Source organism: Leucopleurus acutus (genome assembly GCF_964270905.1).
Source record: "Leucopleurus acutus genome assembly, chromosome: 6".
NCBI lineage: Eukaryota > Metazoa > Chordata > Mammalia > Artiodactyla > Delphinidae > Leucopleurus > Leucopleurus acutus.
The window spans coordinates 64,202,170-64,218,810 of record NC_139149.1 but is presented as its reverse complement, the minus strand read 5'-3'; the positions used below and the strand labels follow the sequence as shown (position 1 = coordinate 64,218,810).

General features: G+C 39.1%; 1 protein-coding gene across 5 annotated transcripts in view; it reads right to left on the bottom strand.

Moving 5' to 3' along the window:
* The window catches only part of OSBPL6 (oxysterol binding protein like 6), a 92,182-nt gene that overhangs the window by 33,142 nt on the left and 42,399 nt on the right, over positions 1 to 16,641 (bottom strand). For 2 of the 5 annotated variants that reach the window (XM_082841164.1, XM_082841168.1), the window contains exons 8-12: positions 14,909 to 15,012; positions 14,253 to 14,345; positions 9,734 to 9,808; positions 4,154 to 4,319; positions 303 to 436 (exon numbers count right to left, since the gene is read on the bottom strand). In XM_082841164.1, the coding sequence (XP_082697290.1) occupies positions 303 to 436; positions 4,154 to 4,319; positions 9,734 to 9,808; positions 14,253 to 14,345; positions 14,909 to 15,012 (572 nt within the window). The remainder of the gene's footprint in view (positions 1 to 302; positions 437 to 4,153; positions 4,320 to 9,733; positions 9,809 to 14,252; positions 14,346 to 14,908; positions 15,013 to 16,641) is intronic. The other 3 variants (XM_082841165.1, XM_082841167.1, XM_082841166.1) reach the window with 2 other exon arrangements.

Sequence of the window (16,641 nt, the reverse complement as noted above, 5' to 3'; positions counted from 1 at the left end):
ATGTATAAATGCACGATTTTTTTTTTTTTAAAACCAGGGACTGCGTTATAATGACTACAGAGAGGCATTAAAAGTATTCAATCAGCCAAAATAGCAATTATGTTTGCAAGCAAGTTTGGCTGATTTTCACTCTTACCTTGATATTGTTTGGAAGAAAAGTAATAAAACGTAATATTGACACTGCAATGTCTTGGGAGAATTTCAGATGATGTGCCATCCCCATGATGGATTGCCTCCACCCCCATCTTTGGCTTATAGGGTTAGGAATGTATTATGAGAGTGAAACAAACACTCTCATTTACCTGAGACAGTGACTGTCGGAGCCGTGCCATCTGCGTGCTGTGGCCTGTATTGTGATCCTGCTCAGAAACCATCTGCTTAAGCTTCTCCTTCTCTATAGCTATGCTATTAAACGCTGACTTCAAAAGAGAATGCACTGCATGGGGAGAAAAGTAAGAAACAAAGATCAAATGGATCCAGAAAGAATATACAAAATTATAAACTTCTCAGTACTTTAACTCATGCACAGATATTTTCTGGAAAGTTTATGTTACAGTCTAATTGAAAGTCAGCCATAAAATGGAATCTACCAGAATATCTATACACAAAACAAATATAGGAATGGTAATTAATCAGGATGAAAGTTTTAGCATTTCAAACCAGATAAGCCAACAAAGACCTGGAAGCAGCATAAAAAATTATCAATTTTTAAATTTCAATATTTAGAAACTAAACTATAATTCCTAGAAAGAAAAGGGAACAAGTTTTACTCTGCTATATTTGAAGGGAAATTTGAGCAGTTCTGTGTACAATGAAGCCTCATGCAAATCATTTAGAACTATCAAAAATTATTTCCCCAAAGTGTGCACCCAAACAAGAGCATTTTATGAGTCCTGCCAATATAAATAAGACAGCTGTTTTAGAAGTTCTAACTAGTCCTCTTTGGGGTAGGAAATGATTTGGTCTTAAGAACGGCACTTGCATTACTTTCTCAGCCAAGAACATCATGATATCAGAAGTGTTTTTAAAGAGTAAAAATTTCCAGTTATAAGATGAATAAGTTCTCGGGATCTAATGTACAGTATAGTGTTATAGTTAATAGTACTGTATTATTTACATGACAGTTGCTAAGAGAGTAGATCTTAAATGTTCTCACCACAAAAAAGAAATGGTGGGACTTCCCTGGTGGCACAGTGGTGAAGACTCCACACTCCCAATGCAGGGGGCCCGAGTTCAATCCCTAGTCAGGGAACTAGATCCCACATGCATGCCGCAACTTAGGAGCTCACCTGCTGCAACTAAGGAGCCAGCAAGCCATAACTAAGGAGCCTACGTGCTGCAACTAAGCAGCCAGTGAGTCACAACTAAGGAGCCTGCGGCCTGCAACTAAGGAACCCGCCTGCTGCAACAAAGACCCAGCACAACCAAAGAAATATTTTAAAAAAAAAGAAATGGTATGGTGTTAGCTATCACAATTATTTTCAGTATATAAGTGTGTCAAATCAACATGTATACCTTGAACTTATACAATATTACATGTCAATTATATCTCAATAGAGCTGGAAATAAAATAAAACAAAATAAAAGCAACAATAAAAACAACCTCCACCACCATTTCTGCATACCTAACAACATACATTGGTAAAAATTCAAGGCAGTCTTTAATTCTGAAACACAAAAAGGTTGAATTTCCAACTCCTATCTTTACAATAACAGTTTCTATAAAATGCAAAGTCTTCTAAAATAGGGATTTCCTTATAAGAGAAAGGAGTTTTTTAAAGAAGTGGAAAAATTTAGCATAAAACAGTGGCCTGCATTAAAGGGGAAAAATGGTGAGATCATAAGGGATTCACAGTCTATTGATTTATGTGCTATATTCTAGTTATCAATTTTAAGGTAATAACTTGATAGCTGAAATATGTTAACCCAACTGGCAGCTCTAAAAGTGGACTCTCACTCATTTCAAAATCCATAATTCTTCCTAAAGAGTTCATTCAATAGTCATAGAAAAGCACCCCCCTTTTTTTTCTAGCACAACTGAAAAGAAAACATGTTGTTTCAACAAAGGCTTTAAAATTCTGTTGAAACTTGGATTTCCGGAAAGCCTCTGGATTGCAACCAAATACACAAAGCTTTCCCAGGGCTACCTTCAAATTTACCCATCTTCCTTTAGAAGCTGTGCTATAGTTAATTCACACATTTGCTGTCTCATTTTACCTGCTGCTATAACCTCACATTAGAAGTAAAAGCTACTGGTTTCCTGGCCATAAATCTATGCTGTTACATAAACAAAATAACACTGCTCTAGTCATGACATGATTAGCATCCAGCTAAGACATGCAATAAAAATGTGAAAGGAGTAAAACAGGAGGTGAAAGAGAGGTGGCCTTACAGAATCTCAACTGAAAAATCTATAGAAAAAAAAGGCGGGGAAGATGATATAGTTTAATTGCTTCAGGATTGTGGAATTAAAGAAATCTCTGCTAGCACATCTTTGCTGATGGTTTAAGACTATAGGGCTTCCCTGGTGGCGCAGTGGTTGGGAGTCTGCCTGCCGATGCAGGGGACACGGGTTCGTGCCCTGGTCCGGGAAGATCCCGCATGCCGTGGAGCGGCTGGGCCCGTGAGCCATGGCTGCTGAGCCTGCACGTCCAGAGCCTGTGCTCCACAACAGTGAGAGGTACCGCCAAAAAAAAAAAAAAAAAAAAAGGAGACTATACATTTTTGCTGACTTCAGCATTCCCAGAGATGTCCTCAGTGTGTGCCCCTTCCTTCCTGAGTCACTAGGCTCTTGAGTATTACGGGGGTTACTTGAGATGTTCCACTTAACACACATTTTCAAGAATATTTTATAACCTATTACCAGTGGGCCCAGAGGAAATAAATGTGAATGATTCATAATAAGATGTTAGTGACTGAAAACAACATAATGTGTATCTTTCTCCAAGAAACTGGGAAGGTACTGTCTATAAGGCGTGCACACACACACACACACACACACACACACACACAAAGTTTCAGTGGCTGAAATTTAAATACTACAGCAATAAGGGGAGGGAGTTAATTTGGGAGCTGAGGCTCTTCTTGGTAAACACAGACAAGACTGCCCAATCCACCTACACTCCACTCTCCTGCTTCTTCTTTATTATACTCTTACTCTCTGTGCCTGATGACAGCAATTGAACTTCTGCAACATGCCTATTGAAAACTTAACATCAAAAAGGAGACTCCAAGGTGGGGTGGACTTCTGCTCCCCTCAAATCTGGACTGGCCTGGGAAGCTCTGACCAGTAGAGTGCAGTGAAGGGACAGTGCTTCAGGTCCAGAGCTGGCTGCTTCCATTCCAATCCACTCCATTCTTTTGGAGCCCTGAGCTGCCATGGAGAGGGAGAAGGAGAGGGACAGAGTTGTGTGCAGCCTCCCAGCGGTCCAACCAAAGTGCTAGTGAAGACACCTTGAACAATTTAGCCCAGCTTCCAGCTGAATACTGTTGAGGGAGCCCAACCAATGCCACGTGGCACAGAAGAACTGCTTAGCTGAGCCTTCCTGAATTCCTTACCCACAAACTGTAAAGTAAAACTTATTATGTCATTTAATAAAAAAAGAGTTTCAAACAGAATGTTTCTTTTCTTTTTTTTCCCTTGCTAAGGCTAACTCACAAGTATGTATTAAGTATGAAAAACAGATGTTGAGTAGTAGTGTCTGCTGACCTGCCTAGGATAATGCCTTTTTTTCCCCTAAGTGTTTGATTCCGCAAATTTCAGAGAATAAATAGATAATCCCATTATCCTAATATTCTCTGAGTGAAGAAAATCAAATTTTAATTTATGATGACCTACAATCCTAGTGCCAGGCCTGAAGGCAATAGGAAGAACAGTCATCAAAGGTTAACACCCTTTTTGTCTTTCTGCCTTTCTGCCTTTTCTCACCCTCAATGCTACTTTCTTTACTCAGTCAAAACTGTAACCCTATGATGTGTGTTCTCCCAGGAGGCGGGCATCATATCCCACTGCATTTTGTTTATAGAACTGCAATAAATATATAAACCATTTGACCTTTCTACCATGACCACCTAAACAAGGATAAAAGAATAAATGGCAACTTCCCATCAAGAAAGAGAGCTTCTCTCAAGGGCACATTATATTTATTGTTACCTTTCTGTGCAATTAGACAAAATTCTTCTTGAAGCTTTGTATAATCCATTGAACTTTCCAGAGGGTCTGTGAGGTGGCTAGGGGGAGTCTGAAATTCAATATCTGCACAAAGGTTGGGGTTGGAGGAATGCAAGCGAACCGGGGACATGGTAGCACTGAAAGGAACCTGAAAGGGGAGGACACAAATTATTAGAGAGCAACAGCACATTGTTCCACCCTCTCTTACATAGAAAAGATCTCTTCCAGTCTCCAGAATAATAGATTCCTCTCTGAGGACACACTCGGAGACAGTACTCATTTATTTTGCAGGTGGCTGGGTAGGAAGGAGTCTCATTTCCCATAGTTGATTTAGTACTGCCACTGACTCACTGGCTTTTCACTGTCACAGGGAGAGATGATTACACAATGACAGGAAGAACAGGCACAATCCCAGATAAGCTTCAGCTCTGAACCCACAGAAACAGTGCTGGCAGAAAGCAGTCTGAACTGTGACGTAGCTGACCTTCTCTCACAAAGTCTGGGTACTCAAGTCAGAGCACTTTTTATGCCTACTTCTTTCTGAGCCTGGAGCAGGAATTTACTGAACAGGTAAAAATTCAAGAGGTGCGTATACAGAAAGATTCACTTGCTCCATTGCCATTAGATAAAACATAAGTAAGTTTAATACTAAATATAATAATGGCTTAAAGGGACTCACAATTAAATTTGAAATTGATTTATCAAGATGTATTTGTAAATGAAATGTAAGTTACTGCAGTTTACCTTTGTATGTTACATAAACATGGCTTATGAACTGGCCAATATTTAAAAGCATTAAGTAAAAAAAGTCATATTCCTATAGATTTTCCCAAATGGCTAGAGGTACTTCCTTGCCCAGGCTGGATCTGGGCTAGGCTTCTGATGGGTGGAGGCAAAGCACCTTTCCCTCTCCTTCTAGAAGGTTCTACCTGACCATTACAAATGCTGTCAGCCAAACACTCTTGGAAAATGAGAATACCAATTCCTCTTATAAATCAGATTACCAGTAACCTCCCCTAATTCTTACCACACAGATATGCATTCAATTATCTTCAAGAATCAGACTCTCAGACTCCTCCACAAGCTGAATTTTGCATAAATTAAAAGATAATTCACACCCTCTACCTAAGAGAAAATATGCTGTAGGAGGAAGGAACCAATATCTTGTCTGATGTACATGTATGTCAGAACCACTTCCTTTTTTCATTGTTTTATTTAGCTTTAAACCTCATGATAGAAAAATTGGGGAGGGAGGGACCCTGCAAGCATGTGCCTGTGCACGGAGGATAGAGGGATGGAGGAGATGGAGAGACCCCAAAAATCTAGCCTGAGCTGCAGTTGGTGGGTCTGGGTGAGGGCAGTTGAGACTGGAGAGGGTCCTTAGGATGTAGCTTTGTCTTGGCAAGGAGTTATTTATCTCAAAAGATATCCAAGGCTTACTGGGAAAGAAAGTGGGCATGAAGCTTTCTCCCCAGTTCTGCTAAGCTAAGCGTGTTAATATATGATCTGTGAAGAATCTGGTATCTGGAGTCATCAAAGCAACTCTTCCTCATCCCCCATGGGGACCTTGGCTACACTGGGCTGGGAGGTGTCAACAGCTTGTTTATCTCATCAGGATCTGAATTCCTGGCTATTCCAGAGAAGAGACACAAAAGTGGCAGATAAGCCATTTGAGAAAATGGAGTCCTTGGGTTCAGTAGTTTGCTGGAATCCTATCCAGGCAACTTTGTGACAGTAATGACTGAGGTTTTTTAGGATATCCATAAGGGAATGGGGTTTATGTGAAAGAATATTTAAAGACAGATAAAGAAAATTTCTGTCCTTGCCTGTGGTGATGCTAAATCTAGAAAGGGCAGTCAGCCCAAGGCCCTCTAGGAGGGACAGAGAGAATCCATGGAAAGGTTGGTGATGAGAAGGTCATGGGCAGAGACTGTGACTTGAGGAAATGGATAGACCAAGGAGTTTGCAGATTTAAGGATATAGTTTCAGGATGCAATGAACTAGAAGAGCATTTGAGAAAAAGGAATGTGCGTGCTCGGTGGTGGGGAATGAAATGTGTTGAGGATCAACAAAAGGGTTTTATCTGCACTCAGGTGCCCTCAACGCTCCGAGGAGGGGCATGGCGTAGGAGAGGGGTCTCCTCCCTTGAGTGGATAGGGAGGCTGGGGGAGCAGTAGTGATGGGAGGCCAGGGTGTAGTGGAGGCCCAGAGAGTCCAGTGAGGACCCAGACTTGTTCCTGAGATAATGGGCTCTTTATTAAAAGTTGGAATCAGACACTGAGAAGAAAAACATGTTACAAATTTATATTTTGAACATAATGGAAGTTTAAATTGGCAATTAAAATGGTAAAAATGATTTTGTATATAACCCACAGGGAAAGGGACTCGGAATGCTCTATTTAAACTGCAGTCAAACAGTTCCCTGGGACATTGAAAACTAATATTTATATACTTCTGACTGAAAATGTTTACATTGATTTTTTTTTTTTTTGCTTAAAATAAGTATGTGGAATGGATCATTTTAATTGAAAAATTCATGAAATGAAATTGAAAATACAAATTGAGATGTATTAATCTAACTCTAACTGAATATCTCTTCAGCCTGGGGGCTTATTTACTCAGTTTTTTATTCATCAGTGTGAGTATTATGGGATTTGAAAATTTAAACGGTAACTAGGTTCTCTGTCAGTGATGACTGGAGTGGGGCTGTCTACAGCTCTCAATGTTTGTATGTGAGAAACCTCAATGCTGGAAATGCAACTTCACATCCTCCTTAGGAAAGAAATCCAAGGCTTCCTTGAAATCCTGTGACAGGGAGGAAGCCTGATGCTGGAATATTCTGGTACCAGTAACTGCAGTTTGGAAGGGGGCTGTTAGGAGACGCTTTTATCACCTGTCTATAAAGAAGCCAAAAGAGAAACAGATTGACAGTGGACTGGCACTGAAATTTAGCAGTGGTAAACATGAACAAAAAAGAGAACACACAACAGCAAGTCTAAGGAAGATATTGAGCATACACAACTCACGGAGCCAATATGAAAAGTCACCTGCTACTGGTACTCTGCATCACACGTACAGGGATGCTAGTGTGGGGTACTGATTGCACTGGGACTCTTGGGGTCTTTCCACGGGGAGGGGCCAGCGTTTCTCCTTTCCAACCCCCTATTCTGTTGGGCCTGCCTGATGGTGCAAGTGGACCATTATGGATGCTAGTGCTAAGAATCAACAAGAATAAATCTCTGAAACATCCTGGGTGTACTTGTCTTTGGGAGCAATCTCACTGCCCTACACACCTAAGTGGGCAAGGAGAACAAGTAGCTGGAGTCATTTGGAAGAATTCCAGACAAAAGGCAACTAGCAGGATAGGACAGACTCCAAATGTGTGGGCTAACTTTACTGTTGGGAAGAGGAAAGGCAGGGAATTAAGGGGAACCACTGCACTAAAAGAAACAGGAGGGCTGAGTCACCAGCAACAGGTCACTGTGATGTGGGCAAGGGGGCTGAGGGAGCCAGCGGAAGGTCCTGCTAGATGTTGTCCTACTCTGGTATGGAGTTAAAAGCTATAGATCCTAGAGGGTTTAGAGTAACCACTCCCTCTAGTTATTCCTGAATACATGACTAAATGCTGCCAGCTTCATTCATTAGATGCTCTAAGTTATTCTTAACCTCTGTGGTCACAGCTACCCTGGAGGAGGTGAGCATTAATACCTCCATCTTTCAAAAGCTTTTTCTCTTGTACTCCCAACTAAAAAAAAAAAAATCAACCTATTCAAATAGGTTCTAATCTCAGTTTTATTATATTCACTATATGTATCTGCAATCAAAAAATGAACACAGTAGAAACACAATCACTTCCCTGCATGCCATCTTAGAAGTACATTATTTAAGGAAACATTTGTATTTTCATAAAATGACTGACCCTCCCTTTCCATACTGAGATGTTGTTCTCTCTCTAATAATCATTTGGATTTCTGAATTTTGTAAATGAAAGGTTACATTTAAGAATTTAAAAATTGACTTTACATGGATTTATTGTCAGAATCTGTTACCATGTCAGTATGAGACACTTTTTTCATCTGTATTTGAATACATGCATAAGATAGACATTAACCATGAAATCAATTTCAAAAATTTGTTTGTTCAAGTGTTCACAAAACTGTGAGTTTAAGAGTCAGTCCCTGGGGCTTCCCTGGTGGCGCAGTGGTTGAGAGTCCGCCTGCCAATGCAGGGGACGCGGGTTCATGCCCCAGTCCGGGAAGATCCCACATGCCACGGAGCAGCTGGGCCCGTGAGCCATGGCCGCTGAGCCTGCGTGTCCGGAGCCTGTGCTCCGCAACGGGAGAGGCCACAACAGTGAGAGGCCCGCGTACCGCAAAAAAAAAAAAGTCAGTCCGTAATAAATTCCACGTCACTTGTTCATTTCATAATCAAAATTATTTCTGTCTCTCAAACAAACCAGCTGAGTACCCAGATATAAATCAAGAGTCAGTCATGAGTTATAAAGTAGAAAACCAACAATCCATACACCAGTATCCATTCTCCTACAAGCAACCAAAATCTTTTCATATTTTTCAGCAATTCTAGTCTTAAAATAATTCCACCAGCAGCAAGAGCAACACTATGATAATTCAGGAAATCTTACGTAATAGCCAAAAAATTAATGTTTGCCATGAACTCAGTATTCTGTATATAAAAAGTTGATAGGATGTCATGATTAAACAAATATTATGATTTATTTTTATCCAGCATAAGGTTCTTGGTTTACATATTCTATTTTATATTCCACGTGGCAGTTCACTATTCTAAGCACCTTCTATTCAATTTTAAGTTATTTGCCTTATATATCTCAATACTCCCTCTATCCTCCTAACATCCACCCTATCTTCTCTTTAAAAAAAAAAAGCCAAACCAACATCTAGATGTGAATTAAACACCATTTAACTCTGTGGTTCTCTCCTTTCCACACTATATTTTCTGATTTCCAGCTCAATATTCTTTCCAGAAAACAACTTTCCTTTGCTAAGTGTAAGTTTGGGTAGCTGCTGAGAGATGATATCAAAATTCACCTTTTCTTACCCTCTCATTTCTTTATTCTCACATCCTTTTCAAATAGTCACATTGCTACCAAAAAAGCACAATTTACGTCTGTAGTAACATGACTTTTCTTAGAAAAACAGAAATCAGTTAGCAACGGTTCCAATATCAGTATGGCAAAAAAAACAAATAAAAAACCAAAAAGAAAAACCCCCAAACCCACACCGTTTCAGGAAATCGCCCACACACTCCGTTTTGCATCCTTGAATTTAAACTGTTTCTCACACTGAGAGTAGAAGTAGGGATCTGGATCCCATGATAGTTTTCCATTGCAAACCCAAACACCTGTGTGCGAAGCCGGCAGTGCAAAGACAGCCAGAGAACATGCGAGAACCCCGCCAACACAGGAGAGGGCTGTGCTTGATGCCACCGCACACGAGTGGCACCATTAGAACGCGGGGCAGGGTGACACTAGTACACAGTTTCTCATTCTCATTAAACATCCACTTGAGATTGAAATCCACTCACTGTTGTAGCCACTGCTGCTGCTAGCCTCTGCCGGCGCCGAGTTGTGCTGAACTGGCCCTTCGAAGATGGCCCTTCCTGACAGTGAATGAGAGAAGAGGAGGGAGGAGAAAACATGGGATGGGGGAGGGAGAAGACAGGATATGGGAGGATGAAAGATAATCAGACAAGGGAGAGGGAGAATTTTTAACTGAAAGTTGACTTTTGCTAAATCTTAGCATTGAAAATAGCTTGGAGGGGCATTCATACTGTGAGAAAAGTTTATTGTTCTCATGGTAGAACACCCAAACACTTAAATCTATTTGCTGAATATAACCCCTACCCCAAAAGGAGATGGAAAGTTATGAAGTGATGAAGAGCTTACGATTTCAAGGTAAAATAAATGTACGTCTTGTTTTATTCATGCAATGTCATGTTCTACGAAGCCAAAAGGCATTCAGTAGATTGAAGCAAAAAAAAAAAAAAAAAAAATGAGTTCAGGGAAAAGTGACTAAATAAATAATGTGCAAAGGCTAAAGCAAACAGGTTGTAATGAGAGCCTCCTGCTGATCAGGAAGAATTTTTTGTTTCTTGCTGGGAGGAAAAAGTCAGGGGAAGGATACCAGGAATCCTCAACTCCCTATGTTTTCTCCTACTATAAAGGTCTCTGGGATTCAATATTAAGAATTATATTGATTTTCGGGTTGAAAAATTTTCCAAGGAGGAAGCCAGTCCCCATAATATGGGAAAGTAATCTCAATGTCCTCAGTGTGCTGGGATAACACCTATAAAAATCGGCTATGAAAATCTGAAAGTATAGGCTTCATTTAGTGATGTGCAACTATGCATAAACCAGTAGAAGAATCTTAGAGCTTGCTTTCTTTCCTTCTTTCTGTCTTTCTTTTCTTTCTTCTCTTTTTGGTGGAGACGATAAAGGGTAATAACACTGCCTTCTAATCAACTCAGCTTTGCTGCATTTGACAGACCCTGACTCTTCAAGGTTGTGAGCAATAAATTCAGTTCTAATTAGCTGAAATGTTCTCCGAGTCACCTAACAGTCAGACTGAGAAAAAACCAGCATGGCTGTGTTAGTCTTTTTGGAATAACAGAAAGATATTTTAAATTCTTATATCTCCAATTCTCTTTAATTTTCCAAATTATATTCACATTTCTCTCAATCGTCATAAATCTTCTGTGTACGTATATGTATATGTTTATTAAACACAAACACACACACATAATCTGCTCTAGACAAAACATTTCCTATACAAAATTCCTTTATGCCTACTGTAATTAAAAAAAAAAGGAGAAAGAATATATTTTTACTCTTCAGTGTAATTTGAGCATCTGTGAGATCTAGGATAGCTGCACATGAATGACATCAGATCATTTATCTGCTACCCCATACCTCCTACTATTCCTTATTCTCTGCAATATCTACGGATCTAGTATTTAATGCATGCTATTAGCAACACAGGAAATGTAACAGCAATCTCTTCTACAGCAACCCTTATAAAATCATTCTCTTCTTGCCCTCCTCCACCTCATTTAAAACACAACCAAACTGTTTTACTGCATGATGATGATACTGAGATTTTTATGAGAATGAGAAATTTGAGCTTTGGGACACAGGAAGTATTTTTTCTAACAGGTAATTCCACAGAGACGTCTAGGACAACTATTGCCTCCAATGAATTACACAATGGATTCTTGAGCTAGCTTCCCAGTGGCTTCAAGGAGAAATACGGTCCAAATTTTAACATTCACATTCACATCGATAGCACAATCTAACTTACCTAAGAATAAGCAATCAAACATCCAGTATAACATGTTCTTCATTTTTACTTTCCTAAGGTCAATTTTTAAAATGATCTATTTTATAATTATTTCAAAAATTACAACTACTACAGAACGCTGCATACAAACTTCAGTAAAACAAGATCCATGACAACAATAGCAGGAACAATAACCACCACCACCACCAGGCAGTCTAGGTTCCTGCATAAATGTCTGGTGGACTAGAAGTTCCAGATGACAGAGGGGATGAAAAATGAGCCACTCACTACAAAAAATCTCTCAGGTTGGCCACAACAATGAAGAAAGTGGTTCAAGTAGTGAGATGATTAAGGGCTCAAAACAAATACCTGGTACCATGAGACGGGATTCTGATGGTCAAGAAACATTTAAAACAGGAGGGAAAAACCTGTGATTAGGGTGGGAGAAAGTGGTGGGTATGTTTAATCCACTACAGTAAAAATAAATGCTATGACTTTCTGTAGGTAAAATACTGATGAGTAATGACAGTCATATTAGTCATAGTCATCCCTGGCTGATTTTAAGATTCCCCAGTCAGGTGTGCTTGGTGAAGAAACTTCCAAGTAACTTCTCAGTGATAGAGAATGAGCATCCTGAGGAATCCTGGAAGGCCTGTTGGTTTGGGGGAGCAGAAAATGTCTAGGGATGGTACCAAATTCTGCAGCATTCACCCTACGATCCTTTGTTTTACCAGATCAAGTGGAAGTGAGGTTTCTCTTGGAATGATTAATAGCTTACCGCCACCTCTCAGTCTATTTATTTCCACTGGAGTTGGAGCTAAATCTACTTTCCAAAGTTTAACGTTTTCTTTGAGTATGGGATGAGATGGTTTCAATTTCCCCCCAAAATAATTAAACTAGAATCACAAGGGCCATTTTGTTACTCTTTGGCAAAACAGAAACAAGGCAAAAGAGCATAAATGAAAATTTAAGAACAAACCACCCCAAAATGTGACAGGAATATGAAATGGAGAATATTGTCCGGCTTTTTGAACAACTTCTTTTGATGACTCAGAAAAAAATCTCCATAAACTCTCCACACATTGAAAAGCACAGCCTGTGAATAGGAGGGCTATTCAGAATTACACTCTGTTTCCTCCAGAAAACACTGAGTGATATGGGGACCATGGTGGGCCTCGTAACCACAGTAGGACAGCCAGTGGCATTGCACTCATACACGTTGAGAACCAACCTATTGCAGACCACAGCTGTGAATGGGAATTTGTTCAGTGGGATACCTCAATAAAAACAAGATTGAAATGCTATCTATCCACAAATGTATATGTTCTTATGATGCTAGCCTTCTTCAATTATTTTGTTTATAATTAAGGTTCTTTTTTCCTGGCTATGATAACTATAGATACCATGTTTAAAAAACAACAACAACAAAAAAAAAAACGACCACCACAAAACTAGACAATCATATGCTCAAAAGCAATTTTAGGCAATTTTCTTGTGAAGTCATTTGGCACATTTGTCTCTATAGTATTAATTTTCTGAAAAGAAGGGAAAACGCACAGAAACATACTGAACAAAAGACCACAAAAAATTGTGTTCACAGAATGTGGACATTCTAACAAAAAAAAAACACCGATCATTAGTGCTTGTGAAAATTTATTTTCAAATATATCAGATTAGCAAGCAAAGCAACAAAGAGTTTGTTATTCATACATTCAGAATTAAAACACAAAGAATGTTATCAATAAAACTAGAATTAAGGAAGAATTATTGTACTTATTTAAAAGACTGAAGAATTCTAAAAAGCAGTCCCTTTTACCTCTGTGTTAGAATATAGATTGATTTATAGTGCAATAAAAAGAAAAACAAAATCATAAGTCTAATTTTGATTGTGCAGGGCAAGTGTCCTTTATAATATATAGCTAGAATTGGAGTAGCAGAAATTCAAGCTTAAAGCTCTGAAAGTAACATGAATTTTGACGTAAGAGATTTTAGGCATTTGCCATATTTTGTATCACTGCAATGCAATGACATAAAAGGATCTTACTTTAAAAATTTTAAACTATTCATTTCAACTAAATAACTTATTTACAATGAACTTCAAGTAAATTTATCACAAGCCATGAAGACTTTAGTTCAAATTTTAAAAGTGAATGTTGATGGCCAATAATATTTTTGTAGAATCATAGCATTTTAGAGTTGAAAAGGAATTCAGAGATCATCAAGTAAACTCGATCACTTTACCCAGGAGTTAATGGAAGCCCCGAAACTTTAACAGAAATGCATGAGATTATACTGCCAGGAAATCACAGTGATTAGATTAGAACCCAGGTTTGTTACTTTCTAACCTATTGCAGTCCTCATCTCATTTATTGATAGATACAAGTTTGGACAGCGTTAACACATAAAAGCCTCTTTTAAGATCTAGTATATATAAGTGAATTTTCATTACAACCCATTTGATTTCCAGTCTAGATTTTTAAGGTGACTTTTTGTTAAAATATGTTTTAATGGTTCCAAGGCCATAATTGAGGATGAAAATGCCACTTTACAGCCATATTACATAATTTTAGCCTTAAATTCTTTTTACTTACGCCAGAATAAGAATAGATTTCTCACTACTTTAGATAATATAACTCAGTCTGAAAAGCACTAGCTTTAAAGCAGTTAAAAGCTGCTTTAAACTTTTCAACTTCTATGAATTGATATATACAGACTAATATTTTAAAATATATATATAAGTATAAATGAAGGAAAAGTAAAGTCTGTACCTGCAGTTGTATTTTTGTATCTTTGCTGACACTTTTTGTTCTCCATCGTCTTGTGACCCGCTTGTCTTTCTTTGAAATATCTACACAGTTAGCCTACATTACACAAATAGTTAAAAGCAACAAAGCATTATTAAGTTAACACAGATGATACAGGTATAGACAAAGAGAGCACAGCAAGTTAGTACAGAATCATTGTTAGACACCTAAAGCAAACCAGCCAGGAGATAAACGTATATCTGATGCACAGTGGGCATTAAAAGCAGAGATAAAAACTTTACCATAAAACATATTTTTCTGCTACACCAAATGAAAACAGGATTAGCGTTTTTGCTACACGAAAAGACAGTAATAATTCTGAGAGTATCTAAGTTATGTCTTCATAACTATCATTTCTAATGTAACACAAAAATGAAAGAATGATTCAGATATTTACTTCTTCCAGTTAGTTTGTATTTAAATGTAGAACATTTCAAAACATATATCTTAACACAATGACACCAAGATTCAAAAGTATTAAGAATAACTCCAGAATATAAACCAATCCTTATTGTAGTTATTTCCCTTTAAATGTTACCTTGTATATTCATAGAACAATCCAGTAAAAATTCTGAGTGAATATCTTAAGGTCCTTTGACCAACAGCAGTAAAATGTTTACCTGCATGTCAGTAAAGTTAGGCGCTGACTGAGTTCTCTGAAGTATTTCCAAATTCTGCAGGAGTTTGCTAAGTTCCACAAGGTTTGACTGGCAGTGTGCAAGGTCTAATACAAATCAGAAATTAAAATATGTTACAACTGGGCAGGGAGTGGTGGTGATGATAATAAAAGGCACTCTATCCAAATTATGGCAAATATGATGAGGCAGATCTATGTTTATAGAATGATGATACTGGCAAATGAAAGAAAACAGAACTGGTCTCTGGTTTAGAACCATACAACCGCTGATTATTTATTGGATGACCTCAAAACCCACTCTTACAAATGAACAGTTATTAGTGTAGAAAGCCATTAAAATCCCAGTGAAATTGGGTGTGCTCATTTTCCTGCTGAGGTGGGCTTCGTCACATCAGAAGCACACTCAAGGGAACTTCAGCAGTTGTACAGTTCTGTTGTTAGGAATGTGTCTACCTGCTCTGAAGGTCTTCATATAGGACTCAAAATCTCTGCACACTCTACAGAGAACAGGGCAGCAGCAATACATCGGGGGCCAGGTCCCACCCAGGTCCCATCTCTCAGCAGCATCTGCCCTAGGGTGGAGCCCTAGGTGAGCTGTTCAAGTGCTGCTGTGGTTCTTCCAGGGAACTCTTGGCCATCAGTGGCCTTTAAATTCCTCAAGAAAGGAAATCACCCAACGCAGGTGACGGAAGAGAGTACTGAGGGGGCTAGGACCCTTCCACCACCCCCTCCCCATTTCAGGGGAGGCAGCACCATTGTACTCCTCCCACGCGCCTCACGAAGAAAATAAAGTGAGTGACTTGGAAGGGTAGGAAATACCGAAGATAAACGGGAAGCAATGAGGGAGAAAATTAGTACAAAGAAAGAAGGCAGGGGTTAGAGGGAAGAGGAGAAAGGAGTTGGCTAGAAGAGATCTATTTTTTTTTTTTTTTTTTTTTTGGTACACGGGCCTCTAAGTGTTGTGGCCTCTCCCATTGCGGAGCACAGGCTCCGGACACGCAGGCTCAGCGGCCATAGCTCACGGGCCCAGCCGCTCCGCGGCATGTGGGATCTTCCCGGAACAGGGCACGAACCCGTGTCCCCTGCATCGGCAAGCGGACTCTCAACCACTGTGCCACCAGGGAAGCCCAAGAGACCTATACTTTAACTTGCCTTTTAAAGAACAAAACGACATCACAAGCACCATGCTGGTACGGACATTATCTAACACTACCTATCCATTAAAGCTTCTATCCAGTAAATATTACATTAATTCTCCTAAATAACTGTGATTATTCTACACAAATGGTGTATGTAAGTAGCGTAGAGACATAGAAATGGGGCTTAAAATCCTTTCTAACAGAATGGAAAGAGAACTTGGTGAATGAATTCGATTCAAGGCAAAAGGATCCAAAACTAAGGGTCGGGAGACACTGATTTACTTTACACTTCTCAGCTGCAGTTTTCTTACCTGTCAAGTGGTGATGGTACTATTTACTCTCTTACCTTCCTAATGAAAGTAGCAACTGAGATGGGAGGTGAGAAAATTCTATGAAAACCAGAAATGGTCTTTATGGAGTATTAACTGCACTATGTTTAATCATTCTTCTAGGGCCTTAACTTGGAACAAGCACACCATTCCTTGACACGTCTATCATGGAAGAAATGAAACCCCTGGCAGAATTTTGCTCCTTGCTTAAGTGTCTGGTTGTATGTAAGGATTATAAGGACTTGCCC